General features: G+C 40.2%; 1 protein-coding gene across 2 annotated transcripts; it reads right to left on the minus strand.

Moving 5' to 3' along the window:
* Positions 1-292: 292 nt before the first annotated feature.
* Positions 293-25,772, minus strand: parp4 (poly (ADP-ribose) polymerase family, member 4). 2 transcript variants are annotated; one of them, XM_063887466.1, is made up of 36 exons: positions 25,656-25,772; positions 24,968-25,095; positions 24,571-24,796; positions 23,221-23,311; positions 22,625-22,703; positions 22,431-22,535; positions 21,567-21,725; positions 20,794-20,931; positions 20,319-20,489; positions 19,217-19,368; positions 18,116-18,247; positions 17,594-17,692; positions 17,205-17,388; positions 16,307-16,478; positions 15,954-16,096; positions 15,680-15,811; positions 14,790-14,876; positions 13,883-14,047; positions 13,450-13,487; positions 13,131-13,212; positions 12,300-12,437; positions 12,032-12,221; positions 11,650-11,720; positions 10,533-10,720; positions 10,223-10,325; positions 8,729-8,899; positions 8,387-8,467; positions 7,998-8,078; positions 7,656-7,751; positions 7,407-7,562; positions 7,155-7,304; positions 5,721-6,550; positions 5,425-5,491; positions 3,114-3,216; positions 2,303-2,435; positions 293-2,020 (listed from the first exon to the last, which is right to left on the minus strand). In XM_063887466.1, the coding sequence occupies exons 2-36, from the start codon at positions 25,091-25,093 to the stop codon at positions 1,813-1,815; spliced, it is 5,247 nt and encodes a 1,748-aa protein (XP_063743536.1). In that variant the 5' UTR covers positions 25,094-25,095; positions 25,656-25,772; the 3' UTR covers positions 293-1,812. The 2 variants fall into 2 exon arrangements, with proteins under 2 accessions (XP_063743536.1, XP_063743535.1); XM_063887465.1 differs by having other exon boundaries at positions 24,553-24,796.
* Between the last annotated feature and the right edge of the window lie 239 nt (positions 25,773-26,011).

The following is a 26,011-nucleotide window of genomic DNA, read 5'->3' on the forward strand; positions in this document are numbered from 1 at the left end:
GCTCGCTTTTTGTTGAAACCTTTTGGATTACCTTTATTGCACTTGGGTCCTATTTCCCCCACCCTGACAAAAGCACATTGACACAACAGTTTAAGAGAGAAATACTGTTAGTGTGATAATCAAATCCATTGTGTTAAATATAGCAATATATTGTCTTAATAAGTTTAATAATATTCAAAATGTACCGATCCTGTAAATCTGTCTTCGACAACTTTAAAAGAGTGTTAGCTGACATTGCAACGGAAGCAGGGATCTTACATGAATGCTGATAAACACAAGAAAACCAATGAAGTGAACTTTTGAAAGATTTTATTTTTGTTCACGATTACATAAACACACACACACACTTGATGAACTAATTACCTAACTCAAGTTACTTTGTGTTATTTCTTTCCTCTGAACTACTCTGTGTGCTGATCATAAACATACAAAGTTCACATCATTTCAAAACTAACTTCCAGGGAAGTTTTCTTCCCTTTGAGAAGAAAATGGAAAGTGTTAAAGCTGCTTTTTGTCTGACATCAGCCATGTGTTGACGTCAAAGAAAACATGCAATACACCCACCATCTTTATTTTAGGTGTCTGTCTTAGTAATGTTCAGAAAAAGTTATATTTCTAAAAACTTGCAGGATTTGTATGTTGACCGAAGTCTTTTGATCTGATATTTATTTCAGAGTCAAACTTATTTGTACCGTTTCATCTTAAAAACGTCCAGATTTTTTCTGATGTGAGATTTTAAATGTGATGTCTCTTGAGAGGCAGTTGTTTCAAGAAAAAGAGGATTTACTCCACAATCAGGTTATTTTAATCCACTTCTTTATTGAATTTACAGCAGCCTAATTTATACTGCTACCATGATTAAAAACTGCATATACTGTGATAGAAGATCCTTAATCCTACACTCAAATAATCAAAGGTGCTTAAAGGCAGTTATACATGAAACACAAGACAAAAAGCCATCACTTGTAGAAGGTTACTCAGAGAAGCAACACATACATTGAACACGCCAGCCAAAGATCTTTCCGAGAAACGGACCCTTTTTAAGCACTGCTTCCTTATTTTATTAACACGTCTGACAGCTGTTACTCAGCTAACCAGTGAAACATTTAGAAGAAATAGAAACCAAAGCTAATTACTAAGCTTTTCAAAGTCTGACTCATTTCTTATGGGATGATTACAACATGCAGATACACTGCTAGTCATCGAAACCCTTCGAGAGAGGTCACACTGATGCTTTCTCTATCTGAAGGCGTTGGTGTGGACTAGCGTTCAAATCCCCTTTTCCCGAATAAGGACTGTGTCTGGACTATGCATCACAATGGTTGAATGACAGACTAGCCTCCCCCCTTTGGTTCACTTAACTGTTGGTGTATGTATTTGTTTGACATTGTTAAGTTTTTTTTTTTTACTATGAGAACAAACAGGAACATGCTTGTTCTCACATTTTGTACGTTTGAGCCTCACAGCTTCAGTGTGACAGCCTTACAGTGAGGAGGATGATGTGTGTATGGTGATAAAAGCCACACACTCACCGGCAGATCTGCTCTAACGAACAGGCTTTTTGGAAAATAAATTGTAAAAAAGATGCTGACGTGCAGAAAAGGTGCTATGTAGACATTGGCTCTAAGCAAACTGCTTCTTATATTCAGGAAGTTTAAGAAATCAGATCTGCAGAAAGTCAATTTTATCTACCTGTTTATGTGCACATCAACACACCGACAATAAAAGGGCTATACGTGATCAAAAGAAACATAGATTATATAATCCCCTTAAAAAGGCAAAGTGGTTTGAGCTTCCCTCTCACTATGCTGCTCAGTGGCACAGGACCTGGGGGACGGCCTTCTGCAGGTTCAGCCCCTTGAGAGGGGAGGAGGGAGGGAGGCCTTCGAAGCCCAGCAGCTGGCGGGTGGACGACTCCCAGCTCAATCCAAACTCCAGGCGGCTGTAGATACACGGGTACTGCCGGTCCGCCCAGCAGACCCAGTCCACCGCCCTCTTCATCTCCTCCCAGCGCTCAGGCCTGGACGAGAAAAAAAGAAGGTGGATATGAGAACTGGTTGCCAGCTAGGCTCACAAAATCTATTGAATATATTGCAAAAGAGATCCAAGTGTTTTAGAGGTCAATGGGCATTTTAAGCTTTAATATATACTAGAAATACGTGCTGTGCAGTGATGTGTTTCTCTTCCCGTTACAGTTCCTCTTTTCGACTTTGTATTTTGCCTGCAGTTTGAGCCTTCAAGCTATTGTTTTTATTTATTTGTTTCAAGATCTTCATGTTGTTCCATTCAGTTTTGGACAGACCTGAGCAGAGGGGAGTCGTGCAGGCAGAAGAGGGTGCGGAGCAGTTTGCCCTCCTCGATCTTCTCCTCTCTCATCAGCTGCAGAACCAGCAGAGTCGCCACCAGCCTCAGGATGTCTTTATGGGCCGTCACACCTACACAACACACACAGACCTTTTAACATTGGTGGGAAAAATCATGGCTGGGATATCTGTATGACTTAAGGGTATTTTTTCCACTTTGGAGGCCCACAAAAACATCTCTTACATCTCCATTGTGAAGCAGAATCTCAAACCCTGGACACATAAAATCCAAACTATCATGACATATATTTGTGGCGACAAGTTGGAAAATGTGGCTTTTGATTCAGGTCTCTAAAAACCAGAGCTGTGGCACGACAACCTGAGTTTCACACACTCAAATAGATAAAATGTGGCAGCTTTGAGGTTATTTATCTTGAATACATCCACTGGTGATGGATCTAGCAAATGTCTTACTTTGAATACTGATTTTACATTAAATATAACCCCAAAGAGAGCAGTTATATTTTGCATCAAGGTGTTTTTATCTTACAATTTGACAAGGAAAGAGGTTTGGTCATTCACAGAGCATTGTTAAACTCATCTTAATGATTTAACAGATAGGAAATTCTCGTCTGATTGGTTAATATAATAGTGCTTGGAAGGTTACATTAAACTTTAAAAATGATGATGAATGATACTTCTATCTCCACGGTATAAACCTAATCTTTTAGCCACAGAAAGATGTGGTTCATTTTAAAATGACTAATCTCTTCCCACTCTAAAGGCGAATCGGTGTTCAGGAGTCCTCACCCAGAGAGTGGATGCCTTTGTTTTTCAGGAACACATTGGCGAAGAGGTCCACATCCAAACTGATCAGCTCTCCCAGTTCTGTGGTTAACTGCCAGTAACCCTCCTGCAACACAAACACAAATACAAATGTTCATTGCCTTTAAAAAGGGGGGATTAATTACTATTTTTTGACACTTATTTTCTCCTGGTTTCTTACTTCCTGTGTTTTCCCTGCCTGATGGTCTCATTGTGCTCACCTGCCCCCCCTGTGCTTCACCTCCCCTCCCCGGCTGTGTATTGTATTACCCTTGTGTGTATTTAGTCTTGCTTTTCCCTAGTGTTCTCTGGTGTTCGTAGTCCAGCAGTGGCTCAGTCAGTAGGGGAATGGGTACTGGGAATCGTAGGGTCGCCGGTTCAAGTCCCCGAACAGACTTGAAATATGGAAAGTGGACTGCTACTTGGAGAGGTCCCAGTTCACCTCCTAGGCCCTGCTGAGGAGCCCTTGAGCAAGGCACCGGACACCTCCAATCCCCCCCTCCCCATTGCTCCCCGGGCGCTGCACGATAGCTGCCCACTGCTCCTAGTACTAGGATGGGTTAAATGCAGAGGACCAATTTCACTGTGTGTGCTCTGCTGTGTGCATGTATGTGACTAATAAAGAGGGTTTCATCCTCCGATTCTATCTATCTATCTACCTAGATGTTGGTTCCTGTTCTCTGTCGGCATGTTCAGGATTTCCCTCATCTGCCCTCCTGTTTCTTCTACATCTTCCCGGTTTGTTTCTAGTTTTTTGTTTGCTCCTTTTCTATTTGTTTAACCTTCCCTTCCCCTGTAGTGTTTGTATTTATTTAGTAACAGCTTTTATTTTTCATATAGACCTCAGTTTTTGTTAAACCTCCCACATCTGCCTCCCCTGTTGTGTACTCCTCTTGGGCTTGCATTCCTAACCCTGACATGGTTAAAGTGACAGCTAAAAAAAAAAAGGTACTGACAAAAGCGACTTATTGAAAATGGATGCATTGTAGTGCAAAAAAGTAGTAAAACTAAACAAAGTGCATTTACTCCAGTACTGTATTTACGTTTATTAAAAGTACCTCAACTTTGACCTTGACCATGCACCGATACATTTCAGATCACATATTTTAATTCCCTTCCTATCCAATTTAAGACCATGCATCTCAGGATGTGTTTGTGATAATCCAATTAAGGATAGGAGTTCCCTTTATGTGTTGAAAACAATTCACCTACTTCCTATTATTTAAGGTGAATAAATAATGACAGAAAAATGTACGATCACATAGGGTGTGTGGGTTCAGAGGGACAGCAACAAAGCTACAAACATGATCTTATACTCATAATGAATTGCTTTATATTACACTTGTATGTAAAGGAGCTGCACTTAACACATAACCTCCTGCAGGAAATACATCCCAAAAAAACCCATATAATAGTAAAACACTCACTGATGATACTGCATATTTTGTGGAAACATTTGACTTATGATTAATTAATGCTTTTTACTGATAGATTTGACATACTTTTACTTAAGTAAGGCTTTGAATGCATGACTAGGAGTGGAGAATTTCCACAGTTTGGTTTTAGTACTTTTAAAAGCATCTCAATTGCTTTAAAAGCCTCTCTGACAAATAATGATCCCAAATGGGTTTCACCAAGAAATGATCAAAGGATAAGAATTGATAAACCATTCTAAGAGCTGTCTTTTTAACCTGTCAGCAGGATATTACACTGCCTGGCCAAAAAAAAGGTCACACACTCTAATATTCATTGGACCGCCTTTAGCTTTGATTACGGCACGCATTCGCTGTGGCATCGTTTCCATGAGCTTCTGCAACGTCACAACATTTATTTCTGTCTTGCATTATTTTTTCTCTAAGATCTTGTACTGGTGACGGGAGATAAGGACAACTGCGCAAAGTCTTCTCCAGCACATCCCAAAGATTCTCCATCGGGTTCAGGTCTGGACTCTGTGGTGGCCAATCCATGTGTGTAAATGATGTCTCATGCTCCCTGAACCACTCTTTCACAGTTTGAGCCCGATGGATCCTGGCATTGTCACCTTGGAACATGCCCGTGCCATCAGGGAAGAAAAAATCCACTGATGGAATAACCTGGTCCTTCAGTATATTCAGGTAGTCAGCTGACCTCATTCTTTGGACACATTGCTGAACCTAGACCAGACCAACTGCAGCAACCCCAGATCATAGCACTGCCCCCACACAGGCTGGTGACCTTTTTTTAGGCCGGGCAGTGTATAAAGTTTAATTTAGGCACCTGAGCACGCCAGAATACGTATATTGGGATAATTTCTTACTGGATGCTGCATTTGGAAGATCTCTGTCCATCTGCGCTTCAGTGCTTCAGGATCTGCCTGCTTCATCCTGAAACCACATGATCACAATAAGACACTCTTAGAGAAGACTGGAAGTTGTGTATTCAAAAACACACACATAAATCAAAGAATGTAAAGATAAATACACACACATATGCTGACCGTCTCTTTTTTCTACATGCATATGCACATAATCAGAGGGTTTACAAAAATAATCCTCAGTAAACATGCAGATTGATTGCTGCGCTTATCTTAAAAAGTAAACGTTTGTGACTCACTCAAATTGTTGATCAGCTGATTCACACAAGCTGTAAGAACTTAAAAGATGGTGCCTCCTCTTCTTCGACGACTTCTTCACGACCCGTGCTTTCCAAGCAGATAAACCTAGTGGTTCATCATCTGCTTCAAGCATTGCATCTGCTATATACATGTGCCCCTGTTGCCTTACATCTGCTGCTTCATCAAGTGGAACTGGATGGGGAGCTTTCATTTGCTGATGTTGTATAAGAGGTTCCTCTTCAGGCACATAGCCCCTGACACTTCCAAATCCCCTCAACTTCGCAGAAAATGGCCTTGGACTAAATATTGGAGCTGTGGAGAATAAAGACCCTACTGGCTGAAATGCAGCTAATTTCTCTACATCAGCTATATCTAAAGAGCAGCATAAATCTAGGCAGTCGTCAAATTCCCCAAAAGCTTGTCTGTCCCGTGGCTCACTGACCTGAGCTGGCCTGGCCTCATCGAGACACAAGTTTTCACGATGGGGAGGACCTGGACAAAAAGCGGTAGAAGGCACCTCCGTCACCCGCATCCACTCAACTGAAGTATTTCTAGCTTGCATTGAAATGGTGCTGCTGAAATCCATTACACCTTGAGCCCGACCGAAAAGAGACCTTTGGGCCTGTTGTGTTTGTTGGAGCAGCGGTTGAGGATCAAATGAGGCGCTTGAAGGACGAAGACGACGAGGAGGAGGAGGAGGACAGACTAAGGGGGATGAAAAACCACTTTGAGGACGAGGAATGGAAATGTCATCGAATTGAGGCCCTTGAAAGTCATTTCCTTCCAAAACAGCCTTTCCTGCTTTATTCATTTTTAAGGAAAAGACCTCCTGGTAAAACACACAGAAACAAAGGCAATTATAAACTGGACTGCTTTTACTTTTTCATGCGCATATAGATCAATATTCATTTACATTTAACCAAGCAACCTTTGGTCAATGACTAACAGTAGCAATATGGAAAATTAATGGAGCAGCATTGCATTGTCCTGCCTCCATGATAACATTATTATTTCACGTAATGAAATGAAGGATTCATTAGTTAACCTGTCAAGTGGTATGTTTGTTTCATTTTAACACAGTCAATGCACATAACAGCTCATCTGGAGGAGAGGCATTTGTTGTCGCTTTAAAATAGTAAATGTGAAGCAGCTATTTTATGGGAATAAGTCCCCTATCATACAAAGGGAGACAAATGCAACTCATCAAAGTGTTATCTATTAAAGAGGACATGTTATCCTCATTTTCAGGCTCCTATTTGTATTTTGTGCCTCTACTGTGACATGCTTACATGCTTAAATGTAAAAAAAAAAATTGCTTTATTTTTCACAGAAACTCCCTATGGAGGGAAGTTTGGGATTTTAGGGCATCTTGAAATGACAAAAAGAAAACATACTATTCTGTGAGATCATGGTTATAGTAAATGCAACATTACCTTCATTTGGAATAGGCTTTTACACTCATATTCATCTGCATCGTCATCCTCATAGTCATCCTTATCTTCAGACTCCTCAGACTCAGCTTCAGACTCTCCTTCGATCAGACACTTTTCTAGATTGATGGACGCTCCACGAAACTCCATACCCTACAACGGAGAGATGAATGCAGAAAGGACATTGTCAATTAGTAAATCCTAACAAGTGAAGTTGCTCTTTTCTTGTCCCCTGATTACACAATGTGATTTCACCATATAGTATTCGGAGATCTCATCACTATCATCCCCAAAGTCGCTCTCTTCACTGTCCTGAGGAGAAATCCAGCCCATGTAGGGGAGGATGTCCACATCTTCCTCGGCGATCAGCTTTGGGATGTCTGTAAAGCCTTCCTCTGGTTGTCCTGAGTCCTAAAACAAGGTAGATGAGATTGTTGGGAGCTACAAAACCTTCAAATCTTGGGTGGAAAGGTAAAAAAGGATAATGTTTTTCATTTAACAAACCCTTTCCTCGATGGCCACAAAGCTGGTGAACTGAGACAGGATGGAGAACTCTTTGCTTAACTCGATGACGAAGTGCTTCAGCTCCGCCTTCTTTCCCTGAAACAACAAAAGTAAAGATCCAGTTGAACACCGGGAGCTGGCACTACACGTCTAAGGCAATGGGGGTTTCTTTATACTGAACACACACACAGAGACAGACAGACCGACAGACAGACAGACAGGCAGACAGGCAGACAGACAGACAGACAGACAGACAGACAGACAGACAGACAGACAGACAGACAGACAGACAGACAGACAGACAGGCAGACAGACAGACAGACAGACAGACACCACACACACCTCATGTTCGGCTTCATTGGTATCCAGGCTTCCGTCTTCGTAATCCCTTATGAGGGCCCTCGCAGTGAGCTTGTGAAGAAACTGAACACACACATAAATACACGTCATAATCCATAACCAAAACCGACCTGCTTCAGTGTCTGCAGGGTACCCTAGTTAGGAGGAGGGCAATATGTCAGATAGTGTTACAGTTTTATATTTTTTTAGTAAACAAACCGTTTCATCAGCTGTTATTAAGGATTCATGGATTTAGAGGATGTGTTGAAGAACACAAAACATGTAACGGATAGTGGAAGGAAATACAGCAGGCACTGGAGAGTGTTGAGTGTGTGTGTGTGTGTGTGTGTGTGTGTGTGTGTGTTTGTGTGTGTGTATGTGAATGTTCTTACTGTGCCTCTAGTCTTCTGCAGCTCACTGGTTGACACCATGGTTTGGAGCTCCTGACCGTTGAGATTTCCGAGCAGGGTGGCCTGTGATAAGTAATTATTTGAGTCATTTATCAGGAAAAGATGCTGGATAATATTCAAGCTTTTCAAATATTTTGTGTTTATATCAGTGAGTATTGTGCAAAGAAAAAAAGGTATTTAAATCACACATTGACTTCTTGGACATTGTGATATGTTAGAGGGTAAGCAAGGTAAATAATAAATACCAAATATATGTATTCATTTTAAAAATATAATAATACCTGCGAGAAAAATGTAATCAAGCTGTTTCCAGGTGTGTATTACCTGAGTGCAGTGCGGCACAAAGCCGTACACCAGGGTGTGGCAGTCGTTGAACAGAGCATGGAGCTGCTTGGGAGCTTGAACAGGAGGGGGCGCTGTCAGGTTGAACTGCTGCCACTTCACTGACACTGAACTGCAGCTGGGAGACGCCATGCGATTCAGCTGAGACAAAATCTGCCGCCCAAATCAAAGGGTTAACAAATGTAGAAACAGAATATGTTTTACTTGATGTGAAAGTGTGTTGGCCCATTTTATAACGTTAGACAGTGTTAGCAGTGGTTTTCCTAGAAGAATATAGTATGAGAACCAAAACAGCCCTGCCCACTTTCTGGTGAAAATAATGCATTAGAGCAGGGGGGTCCAAACTTTTTTCACCGAGGGCCAAATACAGAACAATATACGGAGAGCTGGGCCACTTATAGAGGTGAATATTGCCTCAAAAGTTAAGTTATAAGTTAGCAAAACAAATCAAATGTAGGTGATCAATGCGCGATACTTTCAAATGGTTTTTACATCCCGTCTGTCTTTAGGGTTTCCTTTATTTTGTTGGCAGCTCATTCCTTAAAACACAAGCCTCAGATTGTTTGTAATAAGAGTAAATATGACGGTTACATTTCAAGCTTCTTATAGAAATAAGTTATTGATTTGTTAGAAAATGTTTTGAATTCTAAATGACTGAATTTATTTGAAAATTAGGCTCATTAATATATCTGAACATATATTTGAGAAGCCCATTACAAGACAAGCAAAGTTTAATTTGTGGGCCATATTGCATTATACTTTTAGAATTTGCTGAGGGCCGATTCAAAATGGCCTGCGGGCCGCATTTGGCCCCCAGGCCGTAGTTTGGAAGCCTCTGCATTAGAGCGGAGCGGAAATAGTACTTTCTTCCTGTCTGCCACTCGTCCACCGGCAGACCGACCGGACGTCCATCCCCTACAGTATTTATTTGGATCCCGGTTAAAACAAAGCTGTCTCTGCCGTCTGACGCTCTGCTTGACACCATCTTCATATTTTTGGAGTCATTTTACAGTTTTTTAGCGAACAGAAATATTATTTTCTGGCTTCAGTTTAACATTTTCTGGTTTTGTTATGAAGGCACGCCCCGAAAGTAAGAGGCCTGTTACCCGCTTTAGACAAAACCCTGTGTTAGGACTGGAAAGAGCCTCTTGGGAAATACTACGTTCAACACGATCATCAGATAAGAACTCATGTTTTACATTGGGTTCATATGAAGGTAAAAAAGCCCAATAATGTGTTGAATTACAAAGCTTAGAGAGACACATCTGTTACATAATCATAATCCGAAATAATTAATGGACAGTTAAGTCCAAAATTAAATAAAGTGAAATTATTATTTGTATAAAAACAAATAAAATAATATATATTATTTTTAACGCATCATATATAACAATTAAACATAAGAATTAAAGTAAAATAATCCAACTACTGAATACTGTCTGATTGTATTTATTAATGAAAGCTTGCCAGTCCTACCTTATTCATCCATCTATTGTGTTTGGGTTTTGTGTCGAAGAATTCAAAGGCTCCGCCCCCGACCTGAGCCAGGGCTCTGAGCATGTGCCGATTGGCTGTCGCGCTGAAATTACAAAAGAAGAAAAAGAAAAAACTACTTTAAAATGTCTGCTATGAAAAAGAAGCAAGGCAATGCTGAATATAAAATGTTCTGTTTTCAACTCGTCCCTCTGTCGTGGTTATGAGGGAGCGTGACATTCCCTACACTTTTAGAAGAACCCCTCAACGTGGAAAACCCCCCTCCCCCTAGTGACCTATGACCCTTTGAGACCTGAGGCCGCAGGTGAAGAGGCGGCTGTGCTTGGCGTTGTCTCTGAGCAGCTGCAGGGTGAGCTCTGCGTTCTGGATGTGTCCGTCCGACAGCAGCAGCAGGTTCCTGACGCCGCGGGACGGAGGCAGCAGGCTGAGGGCTCGCAGGGGTCTCCACAACTCAGTGCTGCCCCCTACTGGAGGGGAGAGCTGACGGGAGGGAGAGGAGGAAGAGAGCTTTCAGGCCACACGGGCACATGATGCATTCATGTCATATTGTTTAGACAAACAGACTCAAGAACAGCTTCTACCCCGGCCACCGGGCTGCTAAACAAACAGCGCAATACTCTTTTATGACCTAACTCTTAAGCACTATATAGCTTTAACTCCGTTGCGCTTAATAACTTATTACCCAATGTATGATTGTTTACGTTGTCACTTAGGATCATGGCAAACAAACGTAGCATTTGTAGTGGAACATGGGAGTGATTCATAACCCCATAAAAAGCAGAAGAGTATTCTCCTTTCTGAAAGAAGAACCCGTCCGTATAAAAAGTGGTGTGTTTTTACTGCTTGTCTGTTGCCAGTGCAACACACCTCCTTCACATAGATCAGCATCTTTATATGGATTGTGTGCTCTCTAACACAGATTTAGAAACATTTGTTAACAATATTTGAGAGAAAAAGTCCTTTTGTCTACATAGAAAAAGTCTTAGATCTTTGATTTCAGCTCATGAAGAATAGGAGAAAACATTTTTGTTCAGTGAACGTACTTCTAGTATGTTCTGAGAGTTACTTTAAAGTCTCCTCAATGATTAGTTGTCTTTCAAAATCTAGTATGATTCTGTATGTCTAAAATAAGAAATTCATCTTACACAGACTGATTTAGCTAAAGCAGTACTTTTCACCATCGTTTCCTGTTTTATTTTACAGTTATGAGAAATATATCGTAAGAAACAACCAAGTTTATCGAGTCCTTGTGTCAGAGGACCAAGTTCCTTTCATGGTGGAAAACTCAAGTGTAGTATACTGGATATATGTTATCACAGTACAGTGATTAGGTAGGTCATTTGAGGTGGCAAGTTATTCATATTAATGAACAAAAACAACTACAGTAAATTATAAATCAGAAGACTCACCTTGATAAATGTCTCTGCTTCCTGTTCAGCTTCAATGCGCGGCCGTGCTGAGAGGAAAGCGTCCTTGTGATCTGACAGACAAAAACACAGAAAGAAAAGCCATTACACTTTTGCTAAAATCTTTGAGATATTGGTTGAACAGATTTGAACTAGGAACTGAGTTTGGTTTAAAAAGATGAAACGTTCATGTAAAATAGGAGTTGACTTCGGAGTAAATAACAGATCATCAAAACCAGAGCAGTGTCATGGATTGTGCCTTGCAGTTTTAATACAAACAAACTCTTTCATTTATTTTATGTAGTCTAATTACTTTTAGCTTACTCTTTAATGGTGAGATAGTTTTACATATATTTACACAAAATCAATCTACGGTCAGACTGACCTGTGCCAAATAAAATGACATTGAGTTTGGAGTTGATATCCAGTTCTCTGAGGACCATCAGGGCGATTTTACGGGCCAAGGTGAGAGATTCTCCCTTCATGGACTCTGACGTGTCCAGCAGCAGGACGAGTTCATCAGATTCTGGATCGGAGTTCACTTCAAAGTCTGGATAGAAGACTAACATGCTGGCCTAAGAGGAGAAAGTGACAGATGTTTAAAGAAAGAAACAGAGAGAGAGGAAGACGTGCAGATGGACAGACATGCAGACCTGGCTGTCCTTGTCGGGGTGTTTCTCCACCCACATCCTGGGCAGGTGGAGCTCCAACAGAGTGACTGACAGAAGGAAACCATCCGGGCCCAGGGCCTGTCCTGGCAACATGCTCAACACCGCCTTACAGTCTGTTTTCTGTGGGAATTACACACAAACACACACAAAAGAAAAAAAGGAGACACATGAAGACTATGAAGAAATCCTTTTATGGATTCTACTATCAAACATAGTATAGACGACTCAAATATTGAGTGTAAAAAACCTCATAATGACAAATGTATGCAGTCTAATTGGCAGACATAAACAAAACATCTTTTGAAATGATAAAAAGTCACTTTATTGAAGCTTAATTAATCAGATCTCTTGTATTTTTAGATGGAAATAATTCAGCTAAATCAAGATATTGTTGAAATCTCTGCTTTATTGACCATTAGTAGAATTACATAAGATTGTGCAATGTAAGGCTAAGTATTAAGGCATTTTACATATTTTTGGTACACTTTTGTCTGCATTTCATTACATGTTACTTGTTAGAGGTTTGCACCAAAAGCGTGATTACATAAACTCCCTACTCTGGACAATTCCTACAGGGGTCAGAGCAACATGCTGACTGCAGTAGAGGTTTGAACCATTGCTCTCCTGATCCAAAGATCAGCGCACTGACTCACTGAGCCACACCCTCTACATGCTTTATTTGCAAAAGTATCAAGTCCTATCTCTTCAGAAGAATGAACACTATTTGTAGAATGTCTTGATGTGTGGAGGACCACAGATAGAAGACAGCTGACTGCTGTGTAACAATGACTAAATGTAAAACACCCACATTACCTTAATCTTGACTTTATGACTCGTGCACCGCAGCTCTGTGATCTCATTTGGCATCTCGATTGACATGTCCAGGGTGAACTCTCTGAGAAAGAAACAACACATTGCACAAAGCCTTTAATGTGAAGCACATTACAGAAATCAGTGAAAGGTAACATATTTTTCTGTCCAAGAGACCAAAAACGTGTCATTGATGCATCGATATTTGTGGATCAACAAGTTAATGGATCAAGTGCTTTGTCACACAGCCCAAAAGAAGGTGTCAAATGGAAGGATTAAAATGAAGTGTATAAAAAATGTCAAAATACAAAACACAGCTCACCTCGCCTCATCTTTCACACACACCTTCTCCACAGTGACCTGTTGAGCAATGCACAACAAACAAAGAACATGAACAGTAGTTTTTAATGTGTCACATATGTAAGTTAGAAGAACACAAGCGACCACTGGCAAAACTGCAAAAATAAAAACACCACAGATTTCTATCTCTACAGTGAGGAATGGTTAATGCAGATGTATACGATAGCTTCATGAATGAAGACTCTTAAAACCACAAACTCCAGGGAAGTTATATATGTTACACATGTAATGCTTTTAAGCCACAGAAAAGGGGAAGAAGAAACATTGCACAATATTAGTGTGCAATATATGGTTTTCTTTGTTGCTGTTTCGCTCTTTTAAGGCCCCAACATTTAGATTATGACGTTACTTTGTGGAGTAATGTTGTTGGTGTCTTTTTTTGGACCTCCCTGTACCTGTGTGGTCTGGTTGAGCGCCGCACTCTCCTGCCACGGAGCCACATTACTACGGAGGTAGAAGATAATCATCCCGTCAGTGACGATCAGCTCAGACACAAACGTGACTTTAATGAGGACGGTCGCGTTGGGCGGCAGATTGCCCACACTGATGGTGAACACATCCTGCAAAGAGCAAAGAGTGTAGGAGTTAGAGTTAGAAAGTGGGAAATAACTATTTGAATCACCTCTGGAGGGAAAAAGGTTGCATTTTTATACATTTTACTCAAATACAGTAATTAAAATCGGTTAATACAGAGTAGAATAAACAAGGTGTGTACTTAACGGTATTGGGAGATAGACATTTCTAAAATGTATTATACATTTTGGCTGAATTTAGTATAAATGGGGCTGCGTTTGTACACAAATGAATCAAAAAATGTTTGGAAATTTGCCAAAACTCAGATTTTCCCATCTTACTGGATTGTTCCCTATAACAACGGTGACTGGGGCTCATGGGTATTGTAGTTTCTAGAGCCTTCTGCAATGCCAAATGACATATAAGGTTGGAATAGTTTAGGCTTGTAGATATAATTGTTACTTATCAGAGAATTTGGGAGAGTCCCGTGTCTCTTCATGAAGCTATACTGATAATACTGTTGATCAAAAAACTGAAAACAGTCATTTAGAGAGCTGTGGTCAGCTGAAATTCATTGGGGGGTCCATATCATTCAGGAAAAGTACATTTCAAAGGTCAAAAGTACCACAAAGTATAACTGAACTATGTCTGTGTGTTTGGTTTGTTTTGTTTTGTGTATGTTTGACTGTGTGTGTGAGGACCCCAGGAAGGAAAGCCAAAGCTCATGCTAGTGCTAATGGGGATAAACGAGCATGATGAAATGTGTTTTGGTGCAGAGGGTGAACATACAGGGACGTCCTGGTCCATGAGGTAGGCTCCATGTCCTTTCTTTATCGCCTGCTTGTACTCCTTGCGTGCCGTCTCTTTCTCCTTCACCTGAGATATACACAAAGGGAAATTTTAACAAAGAAAGTACATTTTTTATTTGACTTGTGGGTGAGTTTTGCTGTTGGACATAATATAATAAAATAGTGTATTTTCCAGCTGATAGAGTCCTATTGTGAACCCGGAAGTACGCCAATGATAGATAAAAATGTATAGTACGGGTTCCCAGCTCATAGAAACTGCCTGATGCCGACTTGCATATGTTTGGTAAGTTGCACAATTAGCATAAGTTGCATTAATGAGCATTAATTAGCATTTGTAGACAATAGTTAATAAATGGCTTCGCCGATTTGGACAATTTTGGAGTGTTTTTAAGGGTAATTGAGGATGTTGAATATATTTTCAGGATCAAAATGGCTGTTTTAACCAGAAAGTGGCCATGTTTGTACTCTCAGTCGTCTGATTTTGATGATTTTTGTGTAGATTTTAAAGTTTTAGGGGAGTCAAAACTGCTATTTTTGATCCTAAAAGTGGTAGCAATTGATTCAACATCCTTGATAACCTCCATACCCACACCAACATTGTCCAAGAACTGTTTTCGGTACATGATAATTCATGCAATTCATGGCAATTGTGCAAATTCCCCAACATATGCAAGTTAGCATCCGGCAGTTTCTATGTGCTGGGGACACGCACTATACATTTATATCATAAAACTTTGTCTGGGAACTAGACGTAAATTAGACGTGATTGAGAAACAGAGAGAGACAAATAATTAAGACATGATCTAACGAATAAAACAATGCTAGAGGGTAAGACTAAAATCTGTGATGTGGAAAGTAAAGTTAGGTTACCTGTCCCACCACATGTTTCCCATTGATGAAAGCTTCAAATCCACACACTGCTGCAGAATCCTCCAGGGGGAAGACATACTTTGCCTCGATGGGCACAGAGCTCAGATTTGTGTATTTCTGGAAGATGATGACCTGAAAATAGGAAGCATCACATTATTTTAATTAGTGGTGAGATATATATTTGTTTTTTGAGACATGATCCAGAAAACTATCCTCATAGGTTAGTCTGATGCATTTCACGAGGTTATATCAATCAACCAATGTCTGTTTTTACCTGAGAGTGCAGATCGATCAGTTTGCACTTCACATGGACGGTCTGCAGAGGGAGCTGCTGACCTGAGCGGTCCATCAGCCCGGCCTTCAGTTTGTCCAGAGGGTTATCAAAGATTTCTAATTCATCCGGCGTGAGCATATCATCTGCACAGAAACCAAGACACACTCAGTGCTTGTTTGGATTGCCGTGTAATGAAAACAATAGAGGACAAACATTGATCCTTTCAATGACAAAACACTCTGTGGATCTCATGCCCCTTCGGACCTGTCCATTAAATCGAACCTAAACACCTTATGGGTGTGTACATCAGATTACAACAGACATTAAAGTGCTGAACCTCAGGAGAAGTATACCATTGTCCGGTTTCTCTGTTATCTTCTCATCTCGATCCTGAGAGGGCGGTCCCGCCTCGGCGCAGATGTTGATGGTGGGACTGAACTCCTTCAGTCCGTCTCCCTCTATGCTGAACTGCACTACATACTTCAGCTTCACCTGATCAGGACTGTAGACCACGTACTCATCGTCCTGGAGCACAAGGATATATGTTACAGTGTACACAGGCAGGAGTTAAACTTCATCTTTAGATTTACAAACAACATTTTTCAGAGTCATTTCTAAACAAGAATGAATAAGTCATGTCAAGGGCTGTACCGAATAAACACTCATCCATAATGTTGACATTTGAATGCTCAATCGGAATCAAAATGCAAAAAAGCTTTTTATTTTGCATGTCTGTTGTTTTCTAAACATTTGTATTGCTCACATTTTAGAATAATACTATTTGTACGATTATATTCCAGTGGTTAATGCGAAAGGATTGTGTCAGACTTCGAACATACTCACTAACTTCAAAACGTCCAAAAGTCAAAATGTAATAAAAAGGTAGACGCTATCAGTACTGAAAGTCACAACATGATTTAGTCTTTTAGATTCAATTCATATTTTTTTGCCGTAAGCCTTTCACAAACAACATTTTGACTGCTGTTAAAATCATTGCTCTCTGCTTGCTGCACACAAAGAGAGAACTTCTGTATTATTAACAGGGCAGTCTAGCAGCAACCCAACAGCATTATATATAACATGTATAACCACAATAACAAAAGAAAACGTGATGTCTTTATTTAGGGTCAAAAACAGGAAGAAACACATTGAAAACCTCAATACAAACTTTAATTGTAAAAAAACCCCTCATTTTAACATATTTGAGCTGTACAAGCTTTTATTCCACTTTCAGCATGAAAACACACTTACCACAAACTCAGAGTGAGTGTTGGGGGTGCGGCGAACCCCGTGCACGCTGTCGTGTCCCTCCGGAGCCTGGGTCAGTGTGAGGTCTTTCTTATGGACGTCCACGCACTGACCCAACGCCACGTCACTCACCAACAGCAGCCGAGAGCCGTCTGTCTGGCTGGGATTGGAGTATTTCAAACTGGTGCTGTGGAGAGTGGAAAACAGTCTTACTGGAGAGGAGTGTATCAGTGCCATGTGGTTTCCCGTATGAGGAAATGAGGAACAGAGGCTCATTAGTAAAGTCCCTTTTAGATGCAATCGTTTCATTCAGTTTGATAATGATAATCAACTCAAGTATAGTATATAGTTTTATATGACATAACCAGCATGATGTCAGATTTTCTACTTACCTCACTGAATCACTAAAATAGATTCCACTGCCCAGATAACCCACGTCTGTTCTCTCAATCCCATGATGCTCCACTCCAACCCGGGGCAGCAACAGACCACTAAAGAGAGGGTCAAATTGTTATACTGTAGTTAAAAGTCAGCAAGTTAAGCATCACGTTATTTAAGCAACGCTCCACTGAGCGCTCAATTTACATGAAATGCTTGTTTTGCTGAGATTGTTCACATTATTCTTGAAAAGGAACCAAAAATCTGATCAAATTTGAACTGGTTGCACAAAGGAACTATAACGAACACGTCACACACAGCACATCGTCTATGATTTACAGTATTTATCCATAAATCCAGTAGGGGGATCCCAACTAAACTGCTCTCAACAATAAATGTATAGCCAAAGAGCCCAGTAAAGCATAACAGATTTCTTATTTAGAGTCAGAACAGTATCATTTATAATGTTTCCATGGTTATACCTTCCCTTCTGTGTGCGTGCGTGCCTGTGTGTTTGTGTCTGTATTTGATCTCACCGAGACAGGACGCCCACAAAGTTGCTGGGTCTGGAGGAGTGCAGCAGGGGCTGAACGTTCCCAAACTCACTCTTAAACGTCTGGAGCTCCACTCCTCGGCTGACACGCAGAACCTTCTTGATCTGCAACTTCCTGCAAATAACGGAGGGGAACATAGGAAGTGAGAGCCCAAAAGAACCCATTATATATTAAAAACAAATCTGTAGGTGTTGGTGGATGGACACTTCTTGCCACATTAGGGTTTAAAACACACACAAATACACATAGAGGACTTTTACTTCTTTATGTACACACACCATTACCATTTATATTCTTTTACAATTAGACTGAATGGTATGGTCCCTATTAGCCTTTGGTGAGCACATATTATCTGTAGCCTTTATGTCTCGATAAGATGAAAGGCTAATTAATATTAAAACTGCTTTCTATGCCCCCAAACTCTCTCTCTTCTTCTGGAAATTGACTGGGCTCTTTTTTACATTTTGCCCAAAGTGTTGTCTATAATTTAACAGTTTTAAATCTAACTTAATGAAGTGGGTGGTGTTTAATTGAAAGTGGAGAATAAAGGGTATCAGAGAAGGTAGGCCATGACAAAGAGAGCTGTGAGTTTGATGTATAAAGCCATGGATAATTCTTTAAAACCAGCTATGTTTTACATCCGTCTCTTTACTGAGCTCGAGATCCAAACCCTCCGAAGCAGATGCAGTGTTATTCATAGATTTAATTAGAGCAGACTCTGTATATATTTGACATAAGACAGGAAATTGATAAAAATGGCGGCCTGAGAGGCATCACCCCCAGCGCTCATTCTATAATGTTCCTCCTCTGTGTTGCCGATGGACCTTTAATACAAATAAATGGCTACATTTGGGAAGAACCAGCAGAATGAGCCTCACTATTAAATTACGTCAAGATGCTCATATATTTGATCCGATTAGTGACTGTAAACGGCCTGAAATGGGAACATAAATAACAGTTGATGGGGATTTATATCTGCAGCTCCCTTTGTGAATAGATGTGTGTGTTTGTGGTTTGGAAGCGATGCATCACTGAATGGCTTCCTCCAGGATTTTTAGAAGTATTTCTGAGGTGTTACGCTACCTGTCCTGCAGCAGGGAGGTCACAGCCTGAAACTCGGGGGTGTCGGGGGGAACCGCCTCAATGCCGCACCTCAGAGCGCGGTACTTCCCCAGACAGGAAGGCATGGGGCTCCTCAGGGTCATTTCACTCACGTTCAGAATGTCTCGGATTAACTAGACGAAGGAAAATAGGGTTTATGGATGAAAATGAATGCTTTGTATTTGTTTGAACAACTCATGTTTCTCATTTGCTGCTGGGGCTGTAGGTAGTCAAAAACGGAAGCAACACATTGGCACAAACAAATCTTCTCTAATACTTGCGTTTCACCTCTTCCACAAACAGCCGAAAATACAATCCACCAGCAGTTACTGTGACTGGACGGCGAGTGCACGTGGAAGTGTGATGACTAGGCAATGGTAGCAGACATTGTGGTAAAAAACTTGCGGTCAACAGAAAATGTTGCTTCCGTTTTCACCCTGTCTATAAAAAAACCCAAGTGAGCAGGTGACTGCAGGCAGGTTAAACCACCCCTTACTCCGGACCACGCTCCAGTGAACACACTGACCACCAATAATGAGTAGAGACCCAACATTTGATGCATAGTGAATCAATGATGTGACCAAACTTTTGAGTGGATTAACACTAAATAAACCAAATTGGGTCAAATATTTAATAACAACAGAGGTTTTAATTACTTTACAATAAATGGAACGAATGAAAATATGAATATAAACAATTGCAATGTGTATCATTTCTGTTTAATGAAACCCTAAAATGTTGAAGAACTAAAAGGCTTTGTTATGTTGTGTAATCGCTCAAATGAAAACAGAATTTACTCTTATCTAAACTGCCAACTCTTTGTGTACTTCTGAGTGTTCATAAGAATCACCAACCCAGGAATACATTAATATGTGTTTCATGGACATAATTGTAAAAGTTCTGTCATCAACAGGGTTTTTTGCTTTGTCTTTGAACACACCACAGAGTCAAAACCTACCTAGATTTATTGCGTGGCATATATTTGGGACGACAGACAGCATGTGGCCTTTCAATGAATAATTATTTAGTTCTAGCTGTTTAAACATGTCTTTGTGTATGTGCAAGTTTGTGGGTTCAGTGTTACCTGACAGAGATCCAGTTTCTGAGAGATGAACTTGGCAGTGGGAGGAAAGGGGCTTGGCTCTTTGTGCGGCAGAAGGGTGTAAACCTCATCAATAAGAGAGTCAACCTCGTTATAATCTAACTTCTTCATCTTCCTCTGAGCCTGGAGCAACAAGCCTTCCACCCTGCTCACCTACACACACACACACACACACACACACACACACACACACACACACACACACACACACACACACACACACACACACACACACACACACACACACACACACACACACACACACACACACACACACACACACACACACACACACACACACACACACACACACACACACACACACAGGACAAGAGTAATTGTAGTGAGATTCATCATTAGACTGTCTTTCCGGGAAGGTCAAACAAATGAGGCTGATGGAGCTGCTGATGTTCCTCTCAGTACTCTGACAGCAGGACGATCCGCAGAGAGATCTTACATCACTGAGGCTGAGCTTGTCGATGGAAACTGTGAGGATGTTGCCGAGGCAACCCAGGGCCTCGGTCCACAGCAGCTCCACAAACACTCCCACTTCCTGCGATAAGCTTCCTGTGTTCAGCTTCTCCTCCAGCAGCAGCTGTCAATAAAACAAGGAACATGCAAATCAAGTCAACAGCTCATTAGATTCAGCTACACACATGTCCAGAAGCTGTGTCTCACCCTCACTAAGATACAACTGGTGTATATTAGAAACATCTGTGCCATTCAAAAGTGTGAACAGATCCTACGGTAAAGCTTATATGAAGAGCAGAGTCTTTAAAACATGTTTAACCAAAGCCAGTTTTGTATTTTATGTAGGTTAGGTATTTAAAAATGAAGACAATTAGTTATCTAATGTACTTTGTACTGACATGTTTATTATTGGGATTTATTAAAAATATATATATATATTTTCCCGTAAAATAGTTTAGTGAAGTTGCATATTGAGAGGAAATGTTGTTAATTCATTGAATTGCATGTATTATTGTACAGATAAACAAAACATATTTAATTATATCCACCACACGCTGATAGAATACATTTAGCTGTGAAATAAATACAGTTACTACAGAATGTTAACATGTAGCTTAGCATAAAACTACAGTTCCCACAATGCATTGCAGCAAACAAGAGGAACAGAACAGTATCCTTCTATTTACTGTCAGCAGATTTATTATTTTTCTCGTGACAATTTCCAAAAGGTTTAAATAAAGTGAAGGGTGTGTGTCCCACCTGCTGGAGGGGGGTGGAGCCGAGTTCTGGGGCCTGTGGGGGGGTGTTGTTCCTCAGCTGCAGACCATCAGCCTGCAGGGTCTCTTTCAGGGTCTTGTAGACCTCCAGAGCTTCCTCTGAGGTGGACAAGAACACCAGCATATCCCTCACCGCAGCCTTCTGTGAGCACAAACAGAGGCATGTGTTTTATTGTCTTTCCAATAGTCAAGTTACTCTATAAGTGAAGTCTGGTTTGAGTCCCAAATGTTGTTTTAATGGTACTCTGTAAAAGTGATTTGCTCCTTTTTTAAATATTATGTGACGTGTTATAAAATAAGCTTCCATCTCAGTCCCCTGGTGTGCGCTGGAATTGATTTGTTGTGGTTCACTGAGGTTTACCCTGCCGGTGGTCTCTTCAGGTTTCTTTACACCTATTAACTTCAGTGCTTACTTTAACAGCATATTACAATAAACAGCATATTCCAGACATAAAGGAGAACATATTATAAATGGGTCATTAAGCCAGATAAAAAAAACTGTCTAGCACTTTAATATGGGAGTTTTGGAAGCAACATTAAACAAATGACTGAATAACAGAGACAGAACCACTAGTCAAATAACATGTATATCAGCTGAACACTAATACTTCAACCCTTTAGCATCTCTAGGGAAACAGTAAATGATTTCATTATTACAAACAGCTTAAAAAATGAAGGAAATGCAAGAAGTTTAGGAATAAAAACAGTGATATGAATTGTGAGCAGTGTATGAAATTATGATGGAAATTACTTTTTGTTTTCAATTTTAAGCTCAATCAATTTCTCACCAGGGAATAAAGTCATTTATTACCTCAGTGAAAGCAGTGATATGCAAAAGACTTCATACCTTGGCTCCGATATCGTCCTTCCAGTACCTGACCACACGGTACCGGCATCCTGTGTCCCCTCTGTAACTCTGCAGCTCCAGCACACACCACGTCCTGCTGTTTATCTGGAGAGAAATGTACACTGTTAATAACACACAGTTTAGCACTACTGTAGAAGCAGTATAAATGTGCTAGAAAGGAATTAGAGCTTTACCTTTTCAAAGATAGAATACTTGGCCACTTGAAAACGATCCGGGTACTTTGGAAGAGTAATATCAGTTTCAGTATAAATTCTGTGGAATAAAATGAAAATGAGGATGAATTCAATGCATATTGTTATAAGGGACTACACATTTTTGCAGAAATGCCGACCTCTTGTGGTGTTTTTCATCCATTTCTTTCTACCACCATGTTACAAAGCATGTGAGCAGCAACAAGTGCATTTTAAATGGATAAGAACATAGATTAAAAGGAAGAACAATTAATCTCGGTGCTGCATACACGGGTGGAAAAATGTGTTGAGCCTGTGAGTGTGCAAAGCTACTCTCTGTAGCACTACTATCTTTTAAGTATTTGACTGAAAGAGCAAGGGCTGCTAAGAGAGACAGGAATAGGTTACCAATCAGCTTGATAAAGGCCTCACCAGTAGCAAAAGTCACCCCATATTTACATCTCTCACACAATGTCTGTACCACTTAATCTTTACCATCTGTTTGATTAAAAACATTTAACTCTATGTCATTTTCAGCTTCATCACTAACACGTAAGGGTTTGTATAACAAACTCCTTGAGGAGGATCTGTGTTCACACCTGAACTTATCCAAGATGTTTCCGCTCCTCCCTGAAGTCTCTTCCCTCCTGGAAAGCTCAAGAGGGGTTTTGCTCGATGGTACTTTGGACACTAAAATACAGAAGACACAAGAAAACACACATGAACGAAACAGCTCATTTGACTTGTTCTGCAATGAAGGCATTAGAACTGGTATGCCTTTAAACACACAGGCTAAGTAAGCGTTGTGACATGTGGATTCCTATAAAAACACTTCACAAAGCTCTTGATTTACAACACTGTTGCGGGTTATTTCTAAAGCACACACACACACACACCCTCTTTCTGACTTACAGGCTGCTATGAAGATAAACCTGCTGACTGAGTCTCAACTGTACTTGTTAATCCAAATATCCATATGTCAGTGTGGAACCTGAAGTGGGTGGACACAGCGATTGATCAACAATAAACTCTGACTTGTATCTGTCCCTGAGAGAAGATAAATGACAGAGGAATCATGAGTCATCATTGTGTTGGAACCAGTGGAGTCATGATTCTGATTGAGTTAGTCCCCGGAAGAGGCAGTACAAGCGGAAAAGTAATCATTGTTATATTACAGTCCTGCATCTCTGTACATTTTATACAGTGCACGAAAACCACCCCTGCACACTCTGAACATTTTAAAACAACACAAATGTAATTTTAAAGCTTTATAGACCAACACATAAATAAGGTGCATTCCCAAATATCAGAGTTAGGGGTCTTTGGCCTTCACCATCATGATACTTCCATTTCCTGCTGCAGTAACAATAGGTTATTGTCCAATGGGGATCACTGAAGCTGCAGTACATCATACTGTAACGTGAGAATCCGCAATAACTGATTCTATTTTATCTTAAACTGATGCTATAAGATTATAGGCCTTAATTTTTCTTGCTAATTTGAAAGTTTCAAGGATCCCATGGAATCATGATATAAAGTAGAACAAAAACTTTGGGATCTTTACTTCATGTGGACTTTAAAAGGTGACCTAATAAAGGACATTTTTGTTGTTTAAAACATCGTGTCTACATTTGAAAAAACTACAATTACTGCATCAAGGTTTTATGCATCTGCCAACCAGTCAAGCTGAATCCATGTCTGTATAAAATGCCATCGTTTCATACTTTTATCCGATAAGACATGTGTGGGAAGTTGTCATATTAGAGCCAAAAAGTGTTTTGTGAGATCACAGTGAACGTGACATTTGACCACCAAAAACGAATCAGTGCTCTGTGCAGCCATTTTTCTAATCCTGTTTCAAATGTAATGTTTTGTTGCATATAACATGTGCTTAGCATACACCAATATACATGCTTTGTTTTAACAATTACCGCCTCTAATGATAATACCGTGATGTGATATTGGATTTCGCCTCGGTGAGGAGAGAGGAAGAGGAGGAGAGAAAGGCGAGGGAGAGGAAATGTCCAGCTTGTATTCATCAACAGGCAGAAGAACTCCCTTCTCCAGACAGATGTATACATAATCCACCCCGACCACAGGTGTTTGGTATTTTTGGATACTCCGCAGCCTGTTGGAGCTCAGGTTGGACACATCACTGGTCACTATCAGAGAGCACTGTGGGAAATGTAGGCAGAGAGCATATGATTTAAGTTACTGTAGTTTGAACATTGCAACACAAAGACACAGTATAAACATGCAAGCTGCGTCTACATTAATCATGTTGGATGAGGATATTCAGGTTTTAATGAAAAGACCATAGTCTGACGGCATAGGAAGTGATCACACCTGTTTATTGACCACGAAGGAAAGGTTTCCTCCATTGTCTGTGATGGCTGATTTCAGCTTCTTCTTCTCCTTGTAAGGCAGCGCTTTGAGCTCCAAAAGCACAGAGTAGTTGTCAAACACAGCCATGACTTTAAAGAGAGGACACAACAAACGACTTTATTGTAAAATATAACAAATTAATACAATGTTTTCCGTCTGCTCACTACTTTTGGTCCAGTTCAAATGTGGATGTATGCTGTAAACTTCAACGTGAGACTAAAAGGGTACAGTTTGTACAGTGGGACACACCCACACTGGCGCACACAAGGAACAAGTAGTTGCTGAGAACAACAAACCCGGAAGCATTTCCCTAAAATAATAAAGATCTAAAAATTGAAGGAGCAAAACATGCCACTATTATTATGACACAAACTGAATACATCTGGATGTAGTTTCACAGCATTGGCGGTACTTTAGACGTTATATGCAGCTAATAACTTTATAATGGTATATACAAATATAATGTAAAACAAATAATAAAAAGTGAAAACAACAAAGTATGCATGGTTTTAATCATTACTAAGAAACATGGTTAGTTAGCTCTCCATGACATTTACATGTAAAAATACCACAATGCTAGCAAGTAATTTAGTTGGCAGAAAGCGTTATCTAACAACCCGTAGCATAAAGAAACGGAGGTTTACTTAACTGTTAACATCCAGGCGATATTTCTGGGGTTGTGTTCAGAAAGTACAGGTTGACTTTAGTTCAGGTATCAGAGCAAGTGTTGAGAAATACACAGCTGCCACTGCTGCGTACAGGTTAGCATAAAGCTAGCAGTACAGCCGTTTTAACTTCCGGTGTGCTTTCAAAATAAAGGTTGTGAAGTTGATGTTAAACCCAGTTGTGGAAAATACTCAAAATGATTTATTAGGCGTTGTAAAAGCAGCTATACCCTAATCTAAAAAATAATCTGTTCACATCCTGTATTATTAATATTGTTAAACATCTAAAGTAATTGAAGTCTTATTAGTGAAAGGTAGTAAAATAATCAAAAGTAATATC

This window comes from Eleginops maclovinus, chromosome 7 (genome assembly GCF_036324505.1).
Source record: "Eleginops maclovinus isolate JMC-PN-2008 ecotype Puerto Natales chromosome 7, JC_Emac_rtc_rv5, whole genome shotgun sequence".
Classification (NCBI taxonomy): domain Eukaryota; kingdom Metazoa; phylum Chordata; class Actinopteri; order Perciformes; family Eleginopidae; genus Eleginops; species Eleginops maclovinus.

Excerpts from the sequence above, each read along its gene's own strand:
- parp4 (XM_063887465.1), bottom strand. The coding sequence starts at position 25,093 with ATGGCTGTGTTTGACAACTACTCTGTGCTTTTGGAGCTCAAAGCGCTG. Across the intron at positions 12,222-12,299 it reads ACCCCGACAAGGACAGCCAG|GCCAGCATGTTAGTCTTCTA; the intron begins GTCTGCATGTCT and ends TTCTCCTCTTAG. Across the intron at positions 3,217-5,424 it reads TCTTCCAAATGCAGCATCCA|GAGGGTTACTGGCAGTTAAC; the intron begins GTAAGAAATTAT and ends TTTGTGTTGCAG.